Genomic DNA, 19,515 nt, shown 5'->3' with positions numbered 1-19,515 from the left:
CGGACCCAGGTCTGCCCGACGCCCCATCATGACCCAGGACTCGTGGCCGCTGCTGGCCAGCATGGCGCTGCTGGCCCTGGCCGCGGCGCTGTGGCTGTGGGGGACCTCTAGGACGCCGTTGTCCTCTGCATCAGCGGGGGGACCAGGTGGAGGGCACTGTACGGGTGTTGTATATATATCATACCATAGTCGCAGTTATTAGACGGATTATGTTTACTTTGTTTATTATATGCATGGTGTTTGTGACGTGTATTGTATTTATGAAACGGATTATGTTTCTTGTATGTTTAAGTATTTCTTTAAGTTTGATGTCGATTTGTATATTGATTTAAATTGAAACAGGGAGTTTGCGAACTTCTTTCATGATGTAAGCTTTAAGATAGATTTAAGATATTGAAGATATTGACATCTTTTTACTTAGATAAGTTCTTATTAGACTATGTTATAGTGTGTTCGGTAAAGCGTCTTTGAATATACAAGAAAAAAGCTAGATATCAGACTATAATTATTATATAACAGCAGACGGGTTTCACAGTGACGATGTCAGCAACCCAGTGACTCCTCCTCCTCCTCCTCCTCCTCCCCCTCCCCCTCCTCCTCCTCCTCCTCCTCCTCCCATTCCCCATCCTCCCCCTCCTCCTCCTCCTCCTCCTCCTCCCCCTCCCCCTCCTCCTCCTCCCCCTCCTCCTCCTCCCCCCTGCTCCTCCTCCTCCTCCCCCTCCTCCTCCTCCTCCTCCCCCTCCCTCTCCTCCTCCTCCCCCTCCCCCTCCTCCTCCTCTCCTCCTCTCCTCCTCCCTCCTCCTCCTCCTCCCCCCCCCCTCCTCCTCCTCCCCCTCCTCCTCCTCCCCCTCCTCCTCTTCCTCCTCCTCCTCTCCTCCTCTCCCCTCCTCCTCCTCCTCTCCTCCTCCTCCCTCCCTCTCCTCCTCCTCCCCCTCCCTCTCCTCCTCCTCCTCCTCCCCCTCCCTCTCCTCCCCCTGCTCCTCCTCCTCCTCCTCCCCCTGCTCCTCCTCCTCCTCCCCCTCCCTCTCCTCCTCCTCCCCCTCCTCCTCCTCCTCCTCCTCCCCCTCCCCCTCCTCCCCCTCCCCCTCCCCCCCCCCCCTCCTCCTCTAGTCCTCCACAGGGGCCCCCCTCCCGGGCCCCGTGGTCTCCCCTTCCTGGGGAACCTGCTGGATCTGGGCCAGGACCACCTGCCCTCCCACCTGACGCGGCTGGCCCGGCGGTATGGCCCCGTCTACACACTGACCTGCGGCAGCTCCAGTGAGGACCGGCGCTGGGGGGGGGGCCTGGGGGCCTGGGGGGGGGCTGGGGGGGGCCTGGGGGGGGCCTGGGGGGGGCCTGGGGGGGGGGGGCTGGGGGGCTGGGGGGGGTTTGGTTGATGGGGCGTCTGGTGTTTGTGGATTCTACAGCATGAGTCTGTGTGTAGCATGAGTTGTGTGTACGTGTGTGTGTGTGTGTGTGTGTGTGTGTGTGTGTGTGTGTGTGTGTGTGTGTGTGTGTGTGTGTGTGTGTGTGTGTGTGTGTGTGTGTGTGTGTGTGTGTGTGTGTGTGTCCTGCTGTGGGTTTTTGTTTGTGTGTGTGTGTCCTCTGACTGCGACTGTGTGTCAGACCCCCCCTGGTTCCTGGTCCTGGACTGGGGGTCTCAGGTTGTCTGATGTGTGTGTGTGTGTGTGTGTGTGTGTGTGTGTGTGTGTGTGTGTGTGTGTGTGTGTGTGTGTGTGTGTGTGTGTGTGTGTGTGTGTGTGTGTGTGTGTGTGTGTGTGTGTTGCAGCGCTGGTGGTTCTGAACAGCAGCAACGTCATCAAGGAGGCGCTGGTGAGGAAGTGGTCCGACTTCGCTGGCCGGCCCGTTTCATACACAGGTGATCAGGACGGACAGATGGGGCCAACATAAAGGGTTAGGGTTAGGTTTAACCCTAACCCTAACCCTAACCCTAACATAAAGAGACGCGGTGAAGGAGAAGGAGAAGGACATGCATATGTAGTGGGATAAAAATAGCTTTTTCCAAAACTCACAAAGATGTATTCTTATATACTTTATGGATATTAGTAATGATATTTTTAATGAAGATACTTAATGAGTGTACGTAATGAATATACTTAATGAATATACTTAATGAATATACTTAATGAATATAGTTAATGAATATACTGAATGAATATACTTAATGAATATACTTAATGAGTGTACTTAATGAATATACTTAATGAATATACTTAATGAGTGTACTTAATGAATATACTTAATGAATATACTTAATGAGTGTACTTAATGAATATACTTAATGAATATACTTAATGAGTGTACGTAATGAATATACTTAATGAATATACTTAATGAATATAGTTAATGAATATACTGAATGAATATACTTAATGAATATACTTAATGAGTGTACTTAATGAATATACTTAATGAATATACTTAATGAGTGTACTTAATGAATATACTTAATGAATATACTTAATCAGTGTACTTAATGAATATACTTAATGAATATACTTAATGAGTGTACTTAATGAATATACTTAATGAATATACAGAATATACTTAATGCACGTACTTAACAAACTAAATTAACGAACACACTTTTTGAATATATATCTCTATATATATCTCTCTATATCTATATAGATATAGATATAGATATATCACATGGAGCTATACATTAAAGAGCCTGTGATGGCCCCCTGCAGGCTCCCTGGTCTCCGGGGGGGGGCGCTCCATCTCGCTGGGCGACTACAGCGAGGAGTGGAGGGTTCAGCGCCGCCTGGTGCACCAGACCCTGCAGCGCTACTCTCACAGCAGCCTGCAGGCCCTGGTGCAGAGACAGGCCCTGGCCCTCAGAGAGGTACACACAACGCACAGCCAGACGCACACAGACACACACTCACAGCAGCCTGCAGGCCCTGGTGCAGAGACAGGCCCTGGCCCTCAGAGAGGTACACACAACGCACAACCAGACGCACACAGACACACACAGACACACACACACAGCAGCCTGCAGGCCCTGGTGCAGAGACAGGCCCTGGCCCTCAGAGAGGTACACACAACGCACAGCCAGACGCACACAGACACACACTCACAGCAGCCTGCAGGCCCTGGTGCAGAGACAGGCCCTGGCCCTCAGAGAGGTACACACAACGCACAACCAGACGCACACAGACACACACAGACACACACACACAGCAGCCTGCAGGCCCTGGTGCAGAGACAGGCCCTGGCCCTCAGAGAGGTACACACAACGCACAGCCAGACGCACACAGACACACACTCACAGCAGCCTGCAGGCCCTGGTGCAGAGACAGGCCCTGGCCCTCAGAGAGGTACACACAACGCACAACCAGACGCACACAGACACACACAGACACACACACACACAGCAGCCTGCAGGCCCTGGTGCAGAGACAGGCCCTGGCCCTCAGAGAGGTACACACAACGCACAACCAGACGCACACAGACACACACACACACACACACACACACAGCAGCCTGCAGGCCCTGGTGCAGAGACAGGCCCTGGCCCTCAGAGAGGTACACACAACGCACAACCAGACGCACACAGACACACACACACACACACACACAGCAGCCTGCAGGCCCTGGTGCAGAGACAGGCCCTGGCCCTCAGAGAGGTACACACAACGCACAGCCAGACGCACACAGACACACACTCACAGCAGCCTGCAGGCCCTGGTGCAGAGACAGGCCCTGGCCCTCAGAGAGGTACACACAACGCACAACCAGACGCACACAGACACACACAGACACACACACACAGCAGCCTGCAGGCCCTGGTGCAGAGACAGGCCCTGGCCCTCAGAGAGGTACACACAACGCACAACCAGACGCACACAGACACACACACACACACACACACAGCAGCCTGCAGGCCCTGGTGCAGAGACTGGCCCTGGCCCTCAGAGAGGTACACACAACGCACAACCAGACGCACACAGACACACACAGACACACACACACAGCAGTCTGCACGCCCTGGTGCAGAGACAGGCCCTGGCCCTCAGAGAGGTACACACAACGCACAACCAGACGCACACAGACACACACAGACACACACACACAGCAGCCTGCACGCCCTGGTGCAGAGACAGGCCCTGGCCCTCAGAGAGGTACGCACAACGCACAACCAGACGCACACAGACACACACAGACACACACACACAGCAGTCTGCACGCCCTGGTGCAGAGACAGGCCCTGGCCCTCAGAGAGGTACACACAACGCACAACCAGACGCACACAGACACACACAGACACACACACACAGCAGCCTGCAGGCCCTGGTGCAGAGACAGGCCCTGGCCCTCAGAGAGGTACACACAACGCACAACCAGACGCACACAGACACACACAGACACACACAGACACACACAGACACACAGACGCACACAGACACACACAGACCCACCAGACACACACAGACACACAAAGACACACAGACACACACAGACACACACAGCAGCCTGCAGGCCCTGGTGCAGAGACAGGCCCTGGCCCTCAGAGAGGTACACACAACGCACAACCAGACGCACACAGACACACACAGACACACACAGACACACACACACAGCAGCCTGCAGGCCCTGGTGCAGAGACAGGTCCTGGCCCTCAGAGAGGTACACACAACGCACAACCAGACGCACACAGACACACACAGACACACACACACAGCAGCCTGCAGGCCCTGGTGCAGAGACAGGCCCTGGCCCTCAGAGAGGTACAAACAACGCACAACCAGACGCACACAGACACACACAGACACACACACACAGCAGCCTGCACGCCCTGGTGCAGAGACAGGCCCTGGCCCTCAGAGAGGTACACACAACACACACAAACACACACGGACACACACAGACACACACAGACGCACACAGACACACACAGACACACACAGACACACAACCAGAGACACACAGACACATACAGACACACAGAGGTCAGAGAGGTACACCGGTCTACAGACGTCTGTCCTCAAACCGGTCTACAGAGACTGAGGTCCTCAGACCGGTCTACAGAGACTGAGGTCCTCAGACCGGTCTACAGAGACTGAGGTCCTCAGACCGGTCTACAGAGACTGAGGTCCTCAGACCGGTCTACAGAGACTGCTGTCCTCAGACCGGTCTACAGAGACTGCTGTCCTCAGACCGGTCTACAGAGACTGAGGTCCTCAGACCGGTCTACAGAGACTGCTGTCCTCAGACCGGTCTACAGAGACTGAGGTCCTCAGACCGGTCTACAGAGCCTGAGGTCCTCAGACCGGTCAACAGAGACTGAGGTCCTCAGACCGGTCTGCAGAGACTGCTGTCCTCAGACCGGTCTTCAGGGACTGAGGTCCTCAGACCGGTCTACTGACTGCTGTCCTCAGACCGGTCTACTGACTGCTGTCCTCAGACCGGTCTGCAGAGACTGAGGTCCTCAGACCGGTCTACAGAGCCTGAGGTCCTCAGACCGGTCTACAGAGACTGAGGTCCTCAGACCGGTCTGCAGAGACTGCTGTCCTCAGACCGGTCTTCAGGGACTGAGGTCCTCAGACCGGTCTACTGACTGCTGTCCTCAGACCGGTCTGCAGAGACTGAGGTCCTCAGACCGGTCTACAGAGACTGAGGTCCTCAGACCGGTCTACAGAGACTGAGGTCCTCAGACCGGTCTACAGGTCTACCAAGGGTTTTGGTTGAATAAACGTGAAGGCAGTGATTATTTACCGCACAGTCTGTGATTAACAGACGCTGATATATAACAATGCACAAATGATCAGTATTTATTTGAGCTGTGCTTCATTCTTCTGTTCAGGTTCTGATTGGGTACAACGGCCGTGCTGTCGATCTCGCAGAGGATTTCACCGTGGCAGCCAGTAACGTCATCACAACGCTGACGTTTGAAAAAGAAGTAAGCACCAAATCATCATTAAACAAACACGAGTACAACAGGTTTTTTTGTTCATGTCATTTTATATTTTGATCGACTTTCAGTTTCTTTGTTGATAGCAGCATATGGATTTTAGAGTTTGTGTAGTTTCTTACTTCATGTATTTAGGTTAGTTTCTATTATCGATATCAGTGTTGTGTGTATTAAATGTGGTCTCTTTGCGTCTCCAGTATGGGAAGGAGTCTGAGGAACTGCAACAACTGCACAGCTGCCTCAACAACATCGTGTCTCTCTGGGGATCCCCGTGGATATCAGCTCTGGACTCCTTCCCCCTGCTCAGAGTCAGTACCCAGAACGCTTAGACTCACAAGCCGTAATACTCAGAGTCAGTACCCATAATGCTCAGAGGCAGTACCCATAATACTCAGAGTCAGTATCCAGAACGCTTAGACTCACAAGCCGTAATACTCAGAGTCAGTACCCATAATCAGCCATAATACACGCAATTAACTGATAGATATTCTCGAATTTACATAATCAAACACATTTGTGGTTTCCCCAAGAAATTGCCAAATCGTCCATTCTCCCGTCTTCTGAAAGAGGTGGCGAGGAGAGATGACATCATAGGAAGACACATCAAGGAATACAAAGTAGGTTGAAATGCTGTCTCCACTATCATTTAACATTAAACTCCCATCATAACAATAACATCTGTTTATGTTGCTGACTTTATAGCTGCGAGACAACCAATCAGAGGACAGCATCACCAGCTCTCTGCTCAAAGGCATCGAACAAAGTATTGGATCTGAAGACAGTGTGGTAAGTAAGCCTACTCAACATTAAGCAACAGTTACTATCCCTTAATTATGCCTATTGAACATAGAACTCCAGTAACGCCCCCTTAAGTAAAGGCCTACTAAATCTAAAGCACTAGTTTCTACCTGTTAAGTAGGCCTACTCAACATGAAGTAACAACAACCCCTTAAGCAGACCTAGTGAACAAGAAGCACCAGAAACTGCCCCTTAAGGAGGCCTACTCCACATGAGCCCCAGTAACTGCTCGTTAAGTAAGCCTACTGTATGTAGAATCCCAGTAACTACCCATTAATAGGCCTACTAAACATTGAGCCCCAGTAGCTACTCCTTAAGTAAGCCTACACAACATAGAGCAACAATAACTTACCCTCAAGTCGGCGTACCCTACAAAGAGCCCTGTTACTACCCCTTAAGTAGGCCTACTGAACATTGAGCCCGAGTAACCACCCCTTAAGTAGACCTAGTCAACAAAGAGCCCTAGTAGCTACAACTCTACAAAGAGTAGTAGCCTACTCTACAACAGAGCACTGTGACGACCTGGTCAGTAGGCCTACTCACCCTACATCCCCAGCAGTGCAGTGTGATTGTGTCCGTGTGTCCGTCTGCAGCGGCTGACGGACACCCACCTCCACATGGCCACGGTGGACCTGCTGATCGGGGGCACGGAGACCACCGCCGCCTGGCTCAGCTGGACCCTGGCCTTCCTGCTGCACCGGCCCCAGGTAGGTCAGGGGTAGGGGGGTACGCTAGCTCAGTGGTAGGGGGTACGCAAGATCAGGGATAGGAGGGTACACTAGCTCAGGGGTAGGAGGGTACGCTAGCTCAGGGGTAGGGGTTACGCTAGCTCAGTGGTAGGGGGTACGCAAGATCAGGGATAGGGGGGTACGCTAGCTCAGGGGTAGGAGGGTACACTAGCTCAGGGGTAGGGGGGTACGCCAGCTCAGGATTAGGGGGTACGCTAGCTCAGGGGTAGGAGGGTACACTAGCTCAGGGGTAGGGGGGTACGCCAGCTCAGGATTAGGGGGTACGCTAGCTCAGGGGTAGGGGGGTACGCTAGATTAGGGGTAGGGGGGTACGCCAGCTCAGGATTAGGGGGTACGCTAGCTCAGGGGTAGGGGGGTACGCTAGCTCAGGGGTAAGGGGGTACGCTAGCTCAGGGGTAGGGGGGTACGCTAGATTAGGGGTAGGGGGGTACGCCAGCTCAGGATTAGGGGGTACGCTAGCTCAGGGGTAGGGGGGTACGCTAGCTCAGGGGTAAGGGGGTACGCTAGCTCAGGGGTAGGAGGGTACGCTAGCTCAGGGGTAAGGGGGTACGCTAGCTCAGTGGTAGGGGGGTACGCTTGCTCAGGGGTAGGGGGGTACGCTAGATCAGGGGTAGGGGGGTACGCTAGCTCAGGATTAGGGGGTACGCTAGCTTTGGGTTAGGGGGGTACGCTAGCTCTGGGTTAGGGGGGTACGCTAGCTCAGGGTTAGGGGGTACGCTAGATCAGGGGTAGGGGGGTACGCTAGCTCAGGGGTAGGGGGGTACGCTAGCTCAGGATTAGGGGGTACGCTAGCTCTGGGTTAGGGGGGTACGCTAGCTCAGGGTTAGGGGGTACGCTAGCTCAGTGGTAGGGTGAGGATTTGATCTAGGCTTTTGTTTCAGAGTCAGGGCTACCTGACTCTGAAACTTGTTTTTTAATTGTAGGGTTTGGTTTAGGGTTAGGGTTAGGGGGTAGAGGGTTTACTCTACCCCTTAAACCCAACCCCAATGTCAAACTCACTGCTCTGCATTGATGCTGCTGTACCTGGACCCCGGACCCCCCCCCCCCTCCCTGCCCCCGCCCCCCTCCCTGCCCCCGCCCCCTATCTGCCCCCGCCCCCTCCCTGGCCCCGCCCCCCCAGGTGCAGACCCAGGTGTATGAGGAGATGTGTGGGGTGCTGGAGGGGCGGTACCCCCAGTACAGCGACAGGCCCCGCCTCCCGGTGCTGGGGGCGGTGATCAGCGAGGTGCTGAGGCTCCGCCCCGTGGCCCCCCTCGCCGTCCCCCACCGCGCCCTCAGGGACAGCAGGTGGAGACCGGGCCCCCGGACACACACACACACACACGCACACGCACGCGCACGCACACGCACACGCACACGCACACGCACACACAGACACACACGCACACGCACCTGGACTCAGAGCACACACACACACACACACACACCTGGACTCTGAGCACACACACAAACAAGGGCACCTGGACACACACACACAGGCACACACACGCGCACACACACACATGCACGCACGCACGCACACACACACACACACACACACACACACACACACACACACCTGGAGTCTGAACACACACGCACACACACACACACACTGACACACACACCTGGACTCAGAGCACACACACACACACACACACACAAGGGCACTTGGACTCGGTGTTGCTACTGTGTTCAGTATCACAGGTGACGTCATGTAACGTATCTGTACTGTGTTCAGTAGGCTACTGACGTCATGTAACGTATCTGTACTGTGTTCAGTAGGCTACTGACGTCACGTAACGTATCTGTACTGTGTTCAGTAGGCTACTGACGTCACGTAACGTATCTGTACTGTGTTCAGTAGGCTACTGACGTCACGTAACGTATCTGTACTGTGTTCAGTAGGCTACTGACGTCACGTAACGTATCTGTACTGTGTTCAGTAGGCTACTGACGTCACGTAACGTATCTGTACTGTGTTCAGTAGGCTACTGACGTCACGTAACGTATCTGTACTGTGTTCAGTAGGCTACTGACGTCACGTAACGTATCTGTACTGTGTTCAGTAGGCTACTGACGTCACGTAACGTATCTGTACTTTGTTCAGTAGGCTACTGACGTCACGTAACGTATCTGTACTTTGTTCAGTAGGCTACTGACGTCACGTAACGTATCTGTACTGTGTTCAGTAGGCTACTGACGTCACGTAACGTATCTGTACTGTGTTCAGTAGGCTACTGACGTCACGTAACGTATCTGTACTGTGTTCAGTAGGCTACTGACGTCACGTAACGTATCTGTACTTTGTTCAGTAGGCTACTGACGTCACGTAACGTATCTGTACTGTGTTCAGTAGGCTACTGACGTCACGTAACGTATCTGTACTGTGTTCAGTAGGCTACTGACGTCACGTAACGTATCTGTACTGTGTTCAGTAGGCTACTGAGGTCACGTAACGTATCTGTACTGTGTTCAGTAGGCTACTGACGTCACGTAACGTATCTGTACTGTGTTGAGTAGGCTACTGACGTCACGTAACGTATCTGTACTGTGTTGAGTAGGCTACTGACGTCACGTAACGTATCTGTACTGTGTTCAGTAGGCTACTGACGTCATGTAACGTATCTGTACTGTGTTCAGTAGGCTACTGAGGTTACGTAACGTATCTGTACTGTGTTCAGTAGGCTACTGACTAGGTTACGTAACGTATCTGTACTGTGTTCAGTATTGCAGGGTACTTCATCCCTAAGGACACGGTGATCATTCCCAACCTGTTCGGAGCTCACCACGACCCTTCTGTGTGGAGCGAGCCCAACAGCTTCAGACCAGGTAGGCCTACACTCACCTACCACCTCAGACAAGCTAGGCCTACACTCAGACCAGGTAGGCCTAGACCACCTACCACCTCAGACAAGCTAGGCCTACACTCACCTACCCACTCAGACCAGGTAGGCCTACACTCACCTACCACCTCAGACAAGCTAGGCCAACACTCAGACCAGGTAGGCCTAGACCACCTACCACCTCAGACAAGCTAGGCCTAAACTCACCTACCCTTTCAGACCAGGTAGGCCTACACTCACCTACCCTCTCAGACCAGGTAGGCCTACACTCACCTACCCTCTCAGACCAGGTAGGCCTACACTCAGACCAGGTAGGCCTACACTCACCTACCCTCTCAGACCAGGTAGGCCTACACTCAGACCAGGTAGGCCTACACTCACCTACCCTCTCAGACCAGGTAGGCCTACACTCACCTACCCTCTCAGACCAGGTAGGCCTACACTCACCTACCCACTCAGACCAGGTAGGCCTACACTCACCTACCCTCTCAGACCAGGTAGGCCTACACTCACCTACCCACTCAGACCAGGTAGGCCTACACTCACGTACCCTCTCAGACCAGGTAGGCCTACACTCACCTACCCTCTCAGACCAGGTAGGCCTACACTCACTCCCTGCAGGCTCAGCAGAGTTGACCTTTGACCCGTTGCCTCCGTCAGAGCGCTTCCTGGAGGGGGGCGGCGGCCGTGCCCGCGACCTGCTGGCCTTCGGGGGCGGAGCCCGTCTGTGTCTGGGCGAGACGGTCGCCAGGACGGAGCTCTTCCTGTTCACCGCCTACCTGCTGCGGGACTTCCTGTTCCTCCCCGGGGGAGAGGGGGCGGGTCTACCGGACCTGGAGGGGGAAGCCAGCGTGGTGCTGAAGGTCAAGTCCTACAAGGTCATCGCGGTGCCCCGCCCCCTGGAGACGGACCTCGCCGTGGGACCCCCTGACCAGCAGAGTGGCGACACTGCGCTATAATGAGGCTTCATGGTCTTAATCCTGGCTGTGAAGGTTGTTACGTCTAACCCTAGGGCCCGTAGGGATCTCCCCGTGGGTAGGAATCCGTAGGAATCTCTCACTCATGACGTTATCAATCTCATGATTTTATCATTCGTTTTTTTATCATTCGAGCGTAGCCTCGAATGATAAAAAAACGAATGATAAAATCAGGAGTGAAGCAGACCTTAAAAAGGGAAACCACCCGAACATTCACACTGTTAGTGGAAATGAAACAAAAAGCTCTGCTTCCCTGAACATAAGTTGTTGATATTAGTATCGATTATTATTTTGAATTCCCTTGGAGAACCATTTGTGTTGGGGTGAAGGCAGGGCCGTTGCTACAATTCCTGGGCCCCTAGACAAGATTTACTGATGGGCCCCCCTGCGCTGCATTTTGACGGGGGGGGGGGGGGGGGGGGGGGGGGGGGATGGAAGGAGCAATTGTTGACGGGGGGGGGGGGGGGGGGGGGGTGGAAGGAGCAATTGTTGACGGGGGGGGGCGCTATGGTAGTACTATGGGCTGGTAGTAAAATATTATTTTTTATTTTTTTGTGGGCCCCCCCTGGGCTGTGGGCCCCTAGAATCGTCATCACCTTTCACCCCTTATCGACGGCCCTGGGTGAAGGATTGTAAGATGGAGGAGTGGGACCAGGGGTAGGACTACCTCTTGATCTCCTGGGTCAAAGACATCATGGAGAGCAAACCACGGAGATAGCCAGCATGCTAGCACAGATGGTTACAGCTTACCATCGTTTAATAAGATTCTAGAACTACTAGAAAAAAGTATTGGTTATTGTTTGTAAGCTATCAACATTCTAGATCAGGAATTTCTTAGGTGTGGAAATGGGCCTATGTGTGTATTGAGTTTACTCATGCATTAATCTATAATCCAACGCAAATTTAGAAGCGTTATTTCCGAAAAATGATATTCAAATATGTCTCATTTTCACAGAGTGCAAACAGAGTGTGTTCAACAGAGTGTTAGGGTAACTTGTAGGCAGGGGTGGACTGGCCATCTGGCATACCGGGCATCGTCCCGGTGGGCCGTTGACCCAATGTGGGCCGGTCCGGTCCGCTATGTTTTGTTTTTTTCTCTCTCTCTAAATTTCCTCCAATTAGGCTGGCAAATTGGCTACAGAGGGCTAGCAGTGTGTTGCCAGCATTGACACATATTATTGGTCTATGTTTGTCATTGTCAATCAATCATGGGCTGACAGGCTCAGAGAGCCCTGACAGTGCTGTCAATCACAACACAAACCAGGGTGGGCGGGACCTCATGGCATGGGCCGGAATCGTGGGAGTCCGCGACTCCCACGAGTAAGTAATTCATGTCTTAGACTTTTTCTCGCAGCTACAGATAAAAAAATGTTATTCTCTATTTATGGTTTCACAATGACTTAGTCACAGTTTAAACAAATGCGTTTCAGCTCTAAAGCTGCTACTGTCTGTAATATGTTTCTATTTAGATTATTTGTCAGGATATTTTGTTATTATTGTCCGAGTCTGGTTTTAACTAATGCTGGGCTTACACAAAAAGATTTTCCCATTCACAGACTAAAAACTGCAAGAGAGAAATTAGCGTTGGATCAAGTGTGATATTTAACAAGCGTTTTGTAGCTATGTAGACATGGGGGATGGAGATGCAGCGACCACAGGATGTCCGTTAACTTCCTGTTCAGGTTTCACACTTTTCTTGTCAACAGCACAAGAGACACAAATAGCAATTTGCACTGCTATTTGCAGTGCAAATAGCAGGATGTATGTACTTGATTAAATCGTTTTAATAAAGTACATACAGGGTTCTTCCCGTTCGTCTCGTCCCACCCCTAGTGCTGATAATGTAGTGGGCTGGTCTGGACAGAAAATGCCAGGGCTGAATTTTTGTCCCAGTCCACCCCTGCTTGTAGGGTTAATGAAAGTCTGCTTCATGAATCCTGTGCAGCTGATTTCTCACTTCCCAATGTCGCCCCTCTGTGAAGGAAAATAAAACGGTGGAAAAGTTTTAACAAAAGATGGATTTACTTACTACTACTTTACTTTATGTGAGATAACATTTGCCTCCATATGATTTGAATATGGTTTCTCGGTCATTCGCTATAACACAATGATTTGAAACCCTCCTCACCACATTAAGAGGTGAAGGCTGGCATGGAAAACTTGTTTTGCAATCAGAAAAACGTGTATGTTGTAATGTGGTTGTCCCTCTGACAAAACTGAACGCCTTCACTTCCTGAACACAGCAGTTGGATGAGTGATGAACCACGAAGACTACTACACGATTGAAAGAAGAAAGATGTGTTCCTTACCACTTCTAGGACTTTATACTTTTATCCGGATGACTTACGGACTTCAAACTGGTAACAGCAAACAATACCAATGTAGCAAATAATGTGTTGATTATATTTAAATGCATTAGGAATAAAATATGTATTATGCATTCATTTCGTACTGTAATGATTAATAATAATACATGTATGCGTACATTTAATTAGTTCAGACAGAAAGAGGAAGCATTTTGACTGAACTTACTACCTAAAGGTTTGGTTCTCGATGACGGCTCTTCTCCGTGTCCAACTTACTCTTTCCTGAGGTGAAGGACGGCGGGACTTTTATCGTTTGGTTGTGCTCTGTGAGCGTTAATACCCAGCGGTATTCTCCACAATGTCTATAGGCCTACACAATGTAATTCAGCTTCCAGATAATGCAAACATTCGACTATTTACTAATCTAGAATGACCTATGGTAATAAACTCACCCAGAAACTAGAATTCAGCTTATTTTAAAAGCAGTTACTACAACAATCTAGTTATGAATAACCGTTTATTCTTACGCCTGGCGGTGCACTACGATACAGGTTCACGTTTTGATATTCATGACTTTTCAGATGAACATAAGAAATTAACTGAGGAGCAAGCTCTGGTAAAGTCCACACCATTCTCAATTACACAAGAAGATGTTAGGTCAGTATTTAAGAGAAATAAGGTCAATAAAAGTCTGGGTCCAGATGGTCATGGTAGACTGTTAAAGTGCTGTTCAGCACAGCTCTGCGGGGTGTTCACTGATAATTTTGAGATGTCCTTTGAACAGAGAAGGGTCCCAAAGGCATGGAAGGAGTCCATTATTGTTCCAGTGGCAAAGGGCAACACTAAAAAGGGTTTAAATGACTTCAGACCAGTGGCACTGACCTCACTGGTCATGAAGTCATTTGAAAAGATTGTGAAGTGTCTTTTGCTGTTAAGGGTGGGTGAGGCCCTGGACCCAGGGCAATTTGCACACAGGGCTAGAAGAGGGGTGCAGGATGCCCAGATTACACTGCTACGGTAAATCTCCTGTACAGCCATCTAGATGGTCCTGGCACACACGCCAGGCTTTTGTTTTTAGATTTTTCTTCTGCTTTTAATACTATCCAGCGACATGTTTTAGTCAGTAAACTACTATCCGAATTTAATCTTTAGAGTCATCTCCTGAAATTGATCATGGATTTCTTAACTAACAGAAGACAAAGAGTAAAGGTAAATGGTTGTCTTTCGGAAAGGCGTGTCTCTTCCACTGCCTCTCCCCAGGGTTGTGTACTTTCCCCTCTACTGGATATCCTCTGCACTAATGACTGTAGAAGTCAACATATTAATAGACACATCCCGAAATTTGCTACTGACACAGTTATTGTTAGTTAACTGCATAAACATGAATCTCAGCATGGGCCAGTGGTTGATGAGTTTGTCAGTTGGTGTGACAAGTCTTTTCTTCAGCTTAACCAAAAATATGGCCATTGATTTTAGGAGAAACCAATCTTGTTCTCCTCCACCTACTTACATAAATAGAAACTGCATAGAGATGGTTGACCAGTATAAATATCTGGGAACAATGATAGATAATAAACTCAAATTTGACGTTAATACTGATTCTATTTGCAAGAAGGGGCAACAATGATTGTACTTCCTTCAGAAGCTTAACTTTTTCAATGTCGATAAGGTTATGATGCTTTTATTGAATCTGTTCTCACTTTTTCTTTTATTGCCTTGTATGGGGGCATCAGCCTTAGGGACAAAAACAACCTCAGCCATATTGTGAAGGTGGCTGGGAAGTTGATTGGCTGTACACATGTATCCTCAATGAACATTTATAAGACACAGGTTACTCAGAAAGCATTGTCTATATTGGACTGTAAGAATCTACCCCTTCATTGTTCATTCGAGGCCCTTCGCTCAGGCCGAAGACTAAGAGTCCCTCTTTCTAGGTCCAATAAGACAAAGAACTCTTTTATTCCTAGTGCAATACGTTTGCTCAATTTGCACAATTCTTTGCACGTACCTGTAAATGTATTTGAATCTGATGACTAGATAAGTATGACCGTTTATTAGCTTGTGTCTATCTCTTTTTCGTGTGCCCTTGTGTATATTGTGTTTTTTATGTGTACCTGACTGCAAGACAAGTTTCCCTTTTGGGACAATAAAGTTAAACTGAACTGAACTGGACTGAGGTTGACGGCAAAATAAAAATCCGACCTGAAGAATTCGGGGAACAAAATATTGCGAAAAAACATCATATGCTAGCACTATAAGTTTACCTTTGGAGCCAATCGGGAAACCTGGGGATTTACAACAGCACGCCAATGCTAACCGCTACCGGGAAATAGTTTTCAAACTGCTCGCAGGGAGGATCCAGAAGGCGTAAATATCCGAAACCCATCTTTTTTGTATGATTTAATAGTACTGAGGCTTACTTGTATGATGATAGTCGAGGACTCTGTAATATGTTGTTTCCTGCCATTTCGCTCATCCAGCAAATCAGTTTTTGAATTGCGTTTTGTTCTCAGCCGTCTTCGCTGTGCTGGGGGACAGCGTCGATCTGCCGTGTCCCATCCCCTCGGTCGAACCCTGCTCCGAGGTCAACTGGAAAGTGAGCTCTTTCCTGGGTTTCTACACGGAGGTGGTCCGGGCGGGCTTGGTCATAGCCGACGAGCCCCCCACTGTGAGGCTGGGGGCCGGCTGCTCTCTGCACATTGACCGTCTGGAACAGGACAGCGCGAGGACCTATGTGTGCAGTAACGGGCGGTTCAACGCATCACTGTCACTCGAGATCCTCAGCAGTAAGCATCTTGACCGACTGAATCACCCCCACAGGGATCTGAAGCTAAATTAAAACCTGACCTTACAATTGCCCTTTCTTGTCATGTGTGCAGTTACTTCGGAGAAGAAAGGTGAAAAGATGGAGATTCATTGTTACCTCAACGATTTCAAAGGATATGTCCGGTCTTGTCCCCACCAGGGGATCCTTCTAGAGTGGCTGAGTGAAGCCAACACAGCATTGAACAAAGAGAGATTTTCCTTTGAGTCGCCCTCAAAGTGCTTCTCTAAAATAATCTTTAAGCCTAGACCGATAGACCATCGCAGAACGTGGAGGTGTCAACTCAGAGAGAATGACACTGTGAAAACCTCACTGGGCTACACGCTAAACATCACAGGTATCCATTGGCACTCAAATCTGCACTTTGTACTTGTCTTTGCCCATGAGCAAATAATAGCTGCTTGAGTTCACGACCAATGCAGGTTTAACCATGAAGTGTGTCACCATGAATTCCTTTTCAAGTGCTTGAGCTCTGTCACATGCTGTCTCCTTTCACCCAGATGGTATACAGGAAGTATTTGCACTGGCGGGTGAGTCGGTGTCATTCTCTTGTGATACTTCATCCATCGCTGGCGGTCTGGTGCAGTGGGTGGGACCCCAGCCCACCCTTGATGGAGTCCGCCTTCCAGCCGTCACATCTGATAAACCCGACTTCTCTTTGGCTGTCAGCCAGGGGCAGGCTGGGGATTACCTGTGCTCCCCTCATGGCGACAAAACTAAAGTCTTAGCCACAGTCCGACTGCACACACTCCACGGTAAGCTGTACAAACTGGTTGAGATCACAAGATAAGACATGAACTAAAAAACAATCAAGAACTCAACATCAGGCGACGACTCGTTCCCCAGTGTGGGGTTCTTCCCGTCAGGATGTGAAACACCCAGTGGGCTCTTCTGGTTGTGTTTGTCTTTCCAGTTTCTGCCAAGCAGGAGGGCAGTAACCTCACCCTGAGCTGTGTGCTCACCTGCGCCCTGGAGAAGTGTGATCAGGACGTGACGTTAGGGTGGACCACGGCCAGCCGGTCCTCCCTGCTGAGGGGTGGTAACCACATGACCCAAAACACCATCACCTCTCGGCTGTTCACTGAGGCGGTGCAGCTCACCGGCGCCCCCACTGTGTGCTCTGTGCATAACGACGGGGTTCTGATGGCGTCCGAGACGTGGCGCTCTACCAACAGTAAGTCTGTGACGCTGAGCTGTGGACGTTGTCTGAGGTAGAAGCCATGGTTGTTCCTGACAGTGATGATGTGGTCTCAGCAGCAGCAGCGGCGCCGGCGGCGGCCTGGGCGGCCCTGCCTCTCAGCCTCCTGCTGTGTGCGGCCGTCGGAGGAGGACTCTACTTCCATTCCAAGAAGAAAACCGAGAAAGGTGAGAGCAGCTTCTGATCGATGATCGTTATTTAAAAATCGTCTAACATCAATGGCTGATTGTTATTGGGGTTTTTTCAGGGAGCGAAGCAGTGGGAACCGAACCGGTAAGTAGGAGCAGTTACCTCGTACATCGTGGCAATCCACAGCCTCCAGGCCGGTATAGTGTACAACCGCAACATTAGAACACGATATATCTTTGGAATGCACATTGGAATGCACTAGAACTCAATATGTCCTAAGACTGGAACAATAGAACCCATTATAGCAATGCAACAATATAACCCGATATATCATATGAATGCACGGCTATAGGCCGATATATCGTAGGAAAGCAACGATAGAACCCGATATATCGTAGGAATGCACAACTACTAGGCCGATATATCGTAGGAAAGCAACAATAGAACCCGATATATCGTAGGAATGCCCGGCTACTAGGCTGTTATGATACTGATCTCTATTATCATGACCTTACCGCATCATAATGTCAGCAGTCGTTTTTCCCATATTAACACACAACAGTGTTGATTGATTTCTTAATGAAATTGCATAATAAACAGTTTCTATAAGCCATTTTCATGGATTGAAAATGGCTTTCATTGTGGAATAACAACTTATGTTATTCCACCTTTTGACTGACTTCTCCAGTTTCTAAGTTTGATGAATCCTCCTGTTTCTTCTTCACAGGCTCCGTTATATGAAGCTATCCCGGATGTAAATCAAGAAAGATATAACGTTCAATATAACGCTGGAAAGTCTAACTCTGACGATGTTTTTTATGATCTGCTCCAAGCTGTAGATGAATCCAAAGCTAAGGAACTAATTCTATAAAATTTGTTGATAAAGCGATTATAGGGAAATTCTATTGGGTCTATAGAAACTAAACAATTGTTTGGTAAACTTTGAATTTACCTTACAAACAGGAATCAATAAGCAAAAAAAAGATCTCCTGAAAGCTTGTGTGTACACTGAATGCTGTGCTGTTTCGTATATTGTCTTTGTCAGGGATCCGCACAATTCACAACTGCACCACAAGGTGATGATGTGATGTTATCAAAAATGAAATTAACTGTAAACATGGCTTGTGATTTACCGCAATGACAAAAGCTGTGAATGATGTGTCTGTTGAAAGATGTGTTGATTAAAAAAGGTGTAGAAAGAAAAACTTGTATCCAGATGAATATCTATATGACGATGACACATAGGGTTATATATAATGAATGTATCTTACATTCGTTATAAACGACTCATCTTTCAGGTTACTGCTGTCTGCTCCTCCCCTCCTGAGCTTCCCTCATGCCTCCGTTGTGGAAGGTCCCACTTCACTTTCACTTCCTGCTGCTCGGGCTGTGTTTTGTGTTGAGCTATATTCAATCATCTCTGTTAAAGGCTAAAAAGGCTTTTTGGTTTCCCACTACCGGTTTCTATATTTAATGTCTCACATATGTGTCACTGCTAAATTAATACGATGTTTATTTTATGAAGGGTTTTTCAGAGACTCCCAACACTGTACAATCGAGCCCTCAGTGGAGTCATGGTGGGGAGGTTAGGTCTTCATTTGAAGGCAGCGATTGAGTCGGCCTTCCTGGTCCATCTGGGATCCATCGCCGAGGCGCTGAAGGATCTGACCCCCCATGGAACCCACCGGACCAGTGAGAGGGCAGGCCACTCGGTAGAAGACAGGCCAGAGCAGGACAGGCCAGAGCAGGACAGGGCAGAGGGGGACAGACCAGAGCAGGACAGGGCAGACGG

At 49.8% G+C, this 19,515-nt stretch overlaps 2 protein-coding genes across 3 annotated transcripts; both read left to right on the top strand.

The window, feature by feature from the left end:
- Positions 1–29: 29 nt before the first annotated feature.
- LOC130384627 (steroid 21-hydroxylase) lies at positions 30–11,613 on the top strand. Its single transcript, XM_056592916.1, has 12 exons — positions 30–158; positions 1,111–1,257; positions 1,769–1,858; positions 2,694–2,848; positions 5,810–5,905; positions 6,115–6,225; positions 6,448–6,534; positions 6,620–6,703; positions 7,309–7,422; positions 8,585–8,751; positions 10,172–10,275; positions 10,950–11,613. Exons 1-12 carry the CDS (start codon positions 62–64, stop codon positions 11,246–11,248), a joined length of 1,551 nt encoding a protein of 516 aa, XP_056448891.1. The 5' UTR covers positions 30–61; the 3' UTR covers positions 11,249–11,613.
- Positions 11,614–11,808: 195 nt separating this feature from the next.
- LOC130384863 (uncharacterized) lies at positions 11,809–19,473 on the top strand. Of its 2 annotated transcripts, none has more exons than XM_056593253.1 (8): positions 11,809–13,626; positions 16,086–16,358; positions 16,452–16,733; positions 16,897–17,151; positions 17,310–17,570; positions 17,654–17,761; positions 17,842–17,867; positions 18,451–19,473. In XM_056593253.1, exons 1-8 carry the CDS (start codon positions 13,524–13,526, stop codon positions 18,592–18,594), a joined length of 1,452 nt encoding a protein of 483 aa, XP_056449228.1. In that variant the 5' UTR covers positions 11,809–13,523; the 3' UTR covers positions 18,595–19,473. The 2 variants fall into 2 exon arrangements, with proteins under 2 accessions (XP_056449228.1, XP_056449227.1); XM_056593252.1 differs by having other exon boundaries at positions 11,810–13,626; positions 17,651–17,761.
- Positions 19,474–19,515: the final 42 nt, after the last annotated feature.

The sequence above is a fragment of the Gadus chalcogrammus genome, chromosome 6, assembly GCF_026213295.1.
Source record: "Gadus chalcogrammus isolate NIFS_2021 chromosome 6, NIFS_Gcha_1.0, whole genome shotgun sequence".
Taxonomy (NCBI): domain Eukaryota; kingdom Metazoa; phylum Chordata; class Actinopteri; order Gadiformes; family Gadidae; genus Gadus; species Gadus chalcogrammus.
The sequence above is the reverse complement of the archived record's forward strand: the minus strand, read 5'-3'. Positions and strand labels throughout refer to the sequence as shown.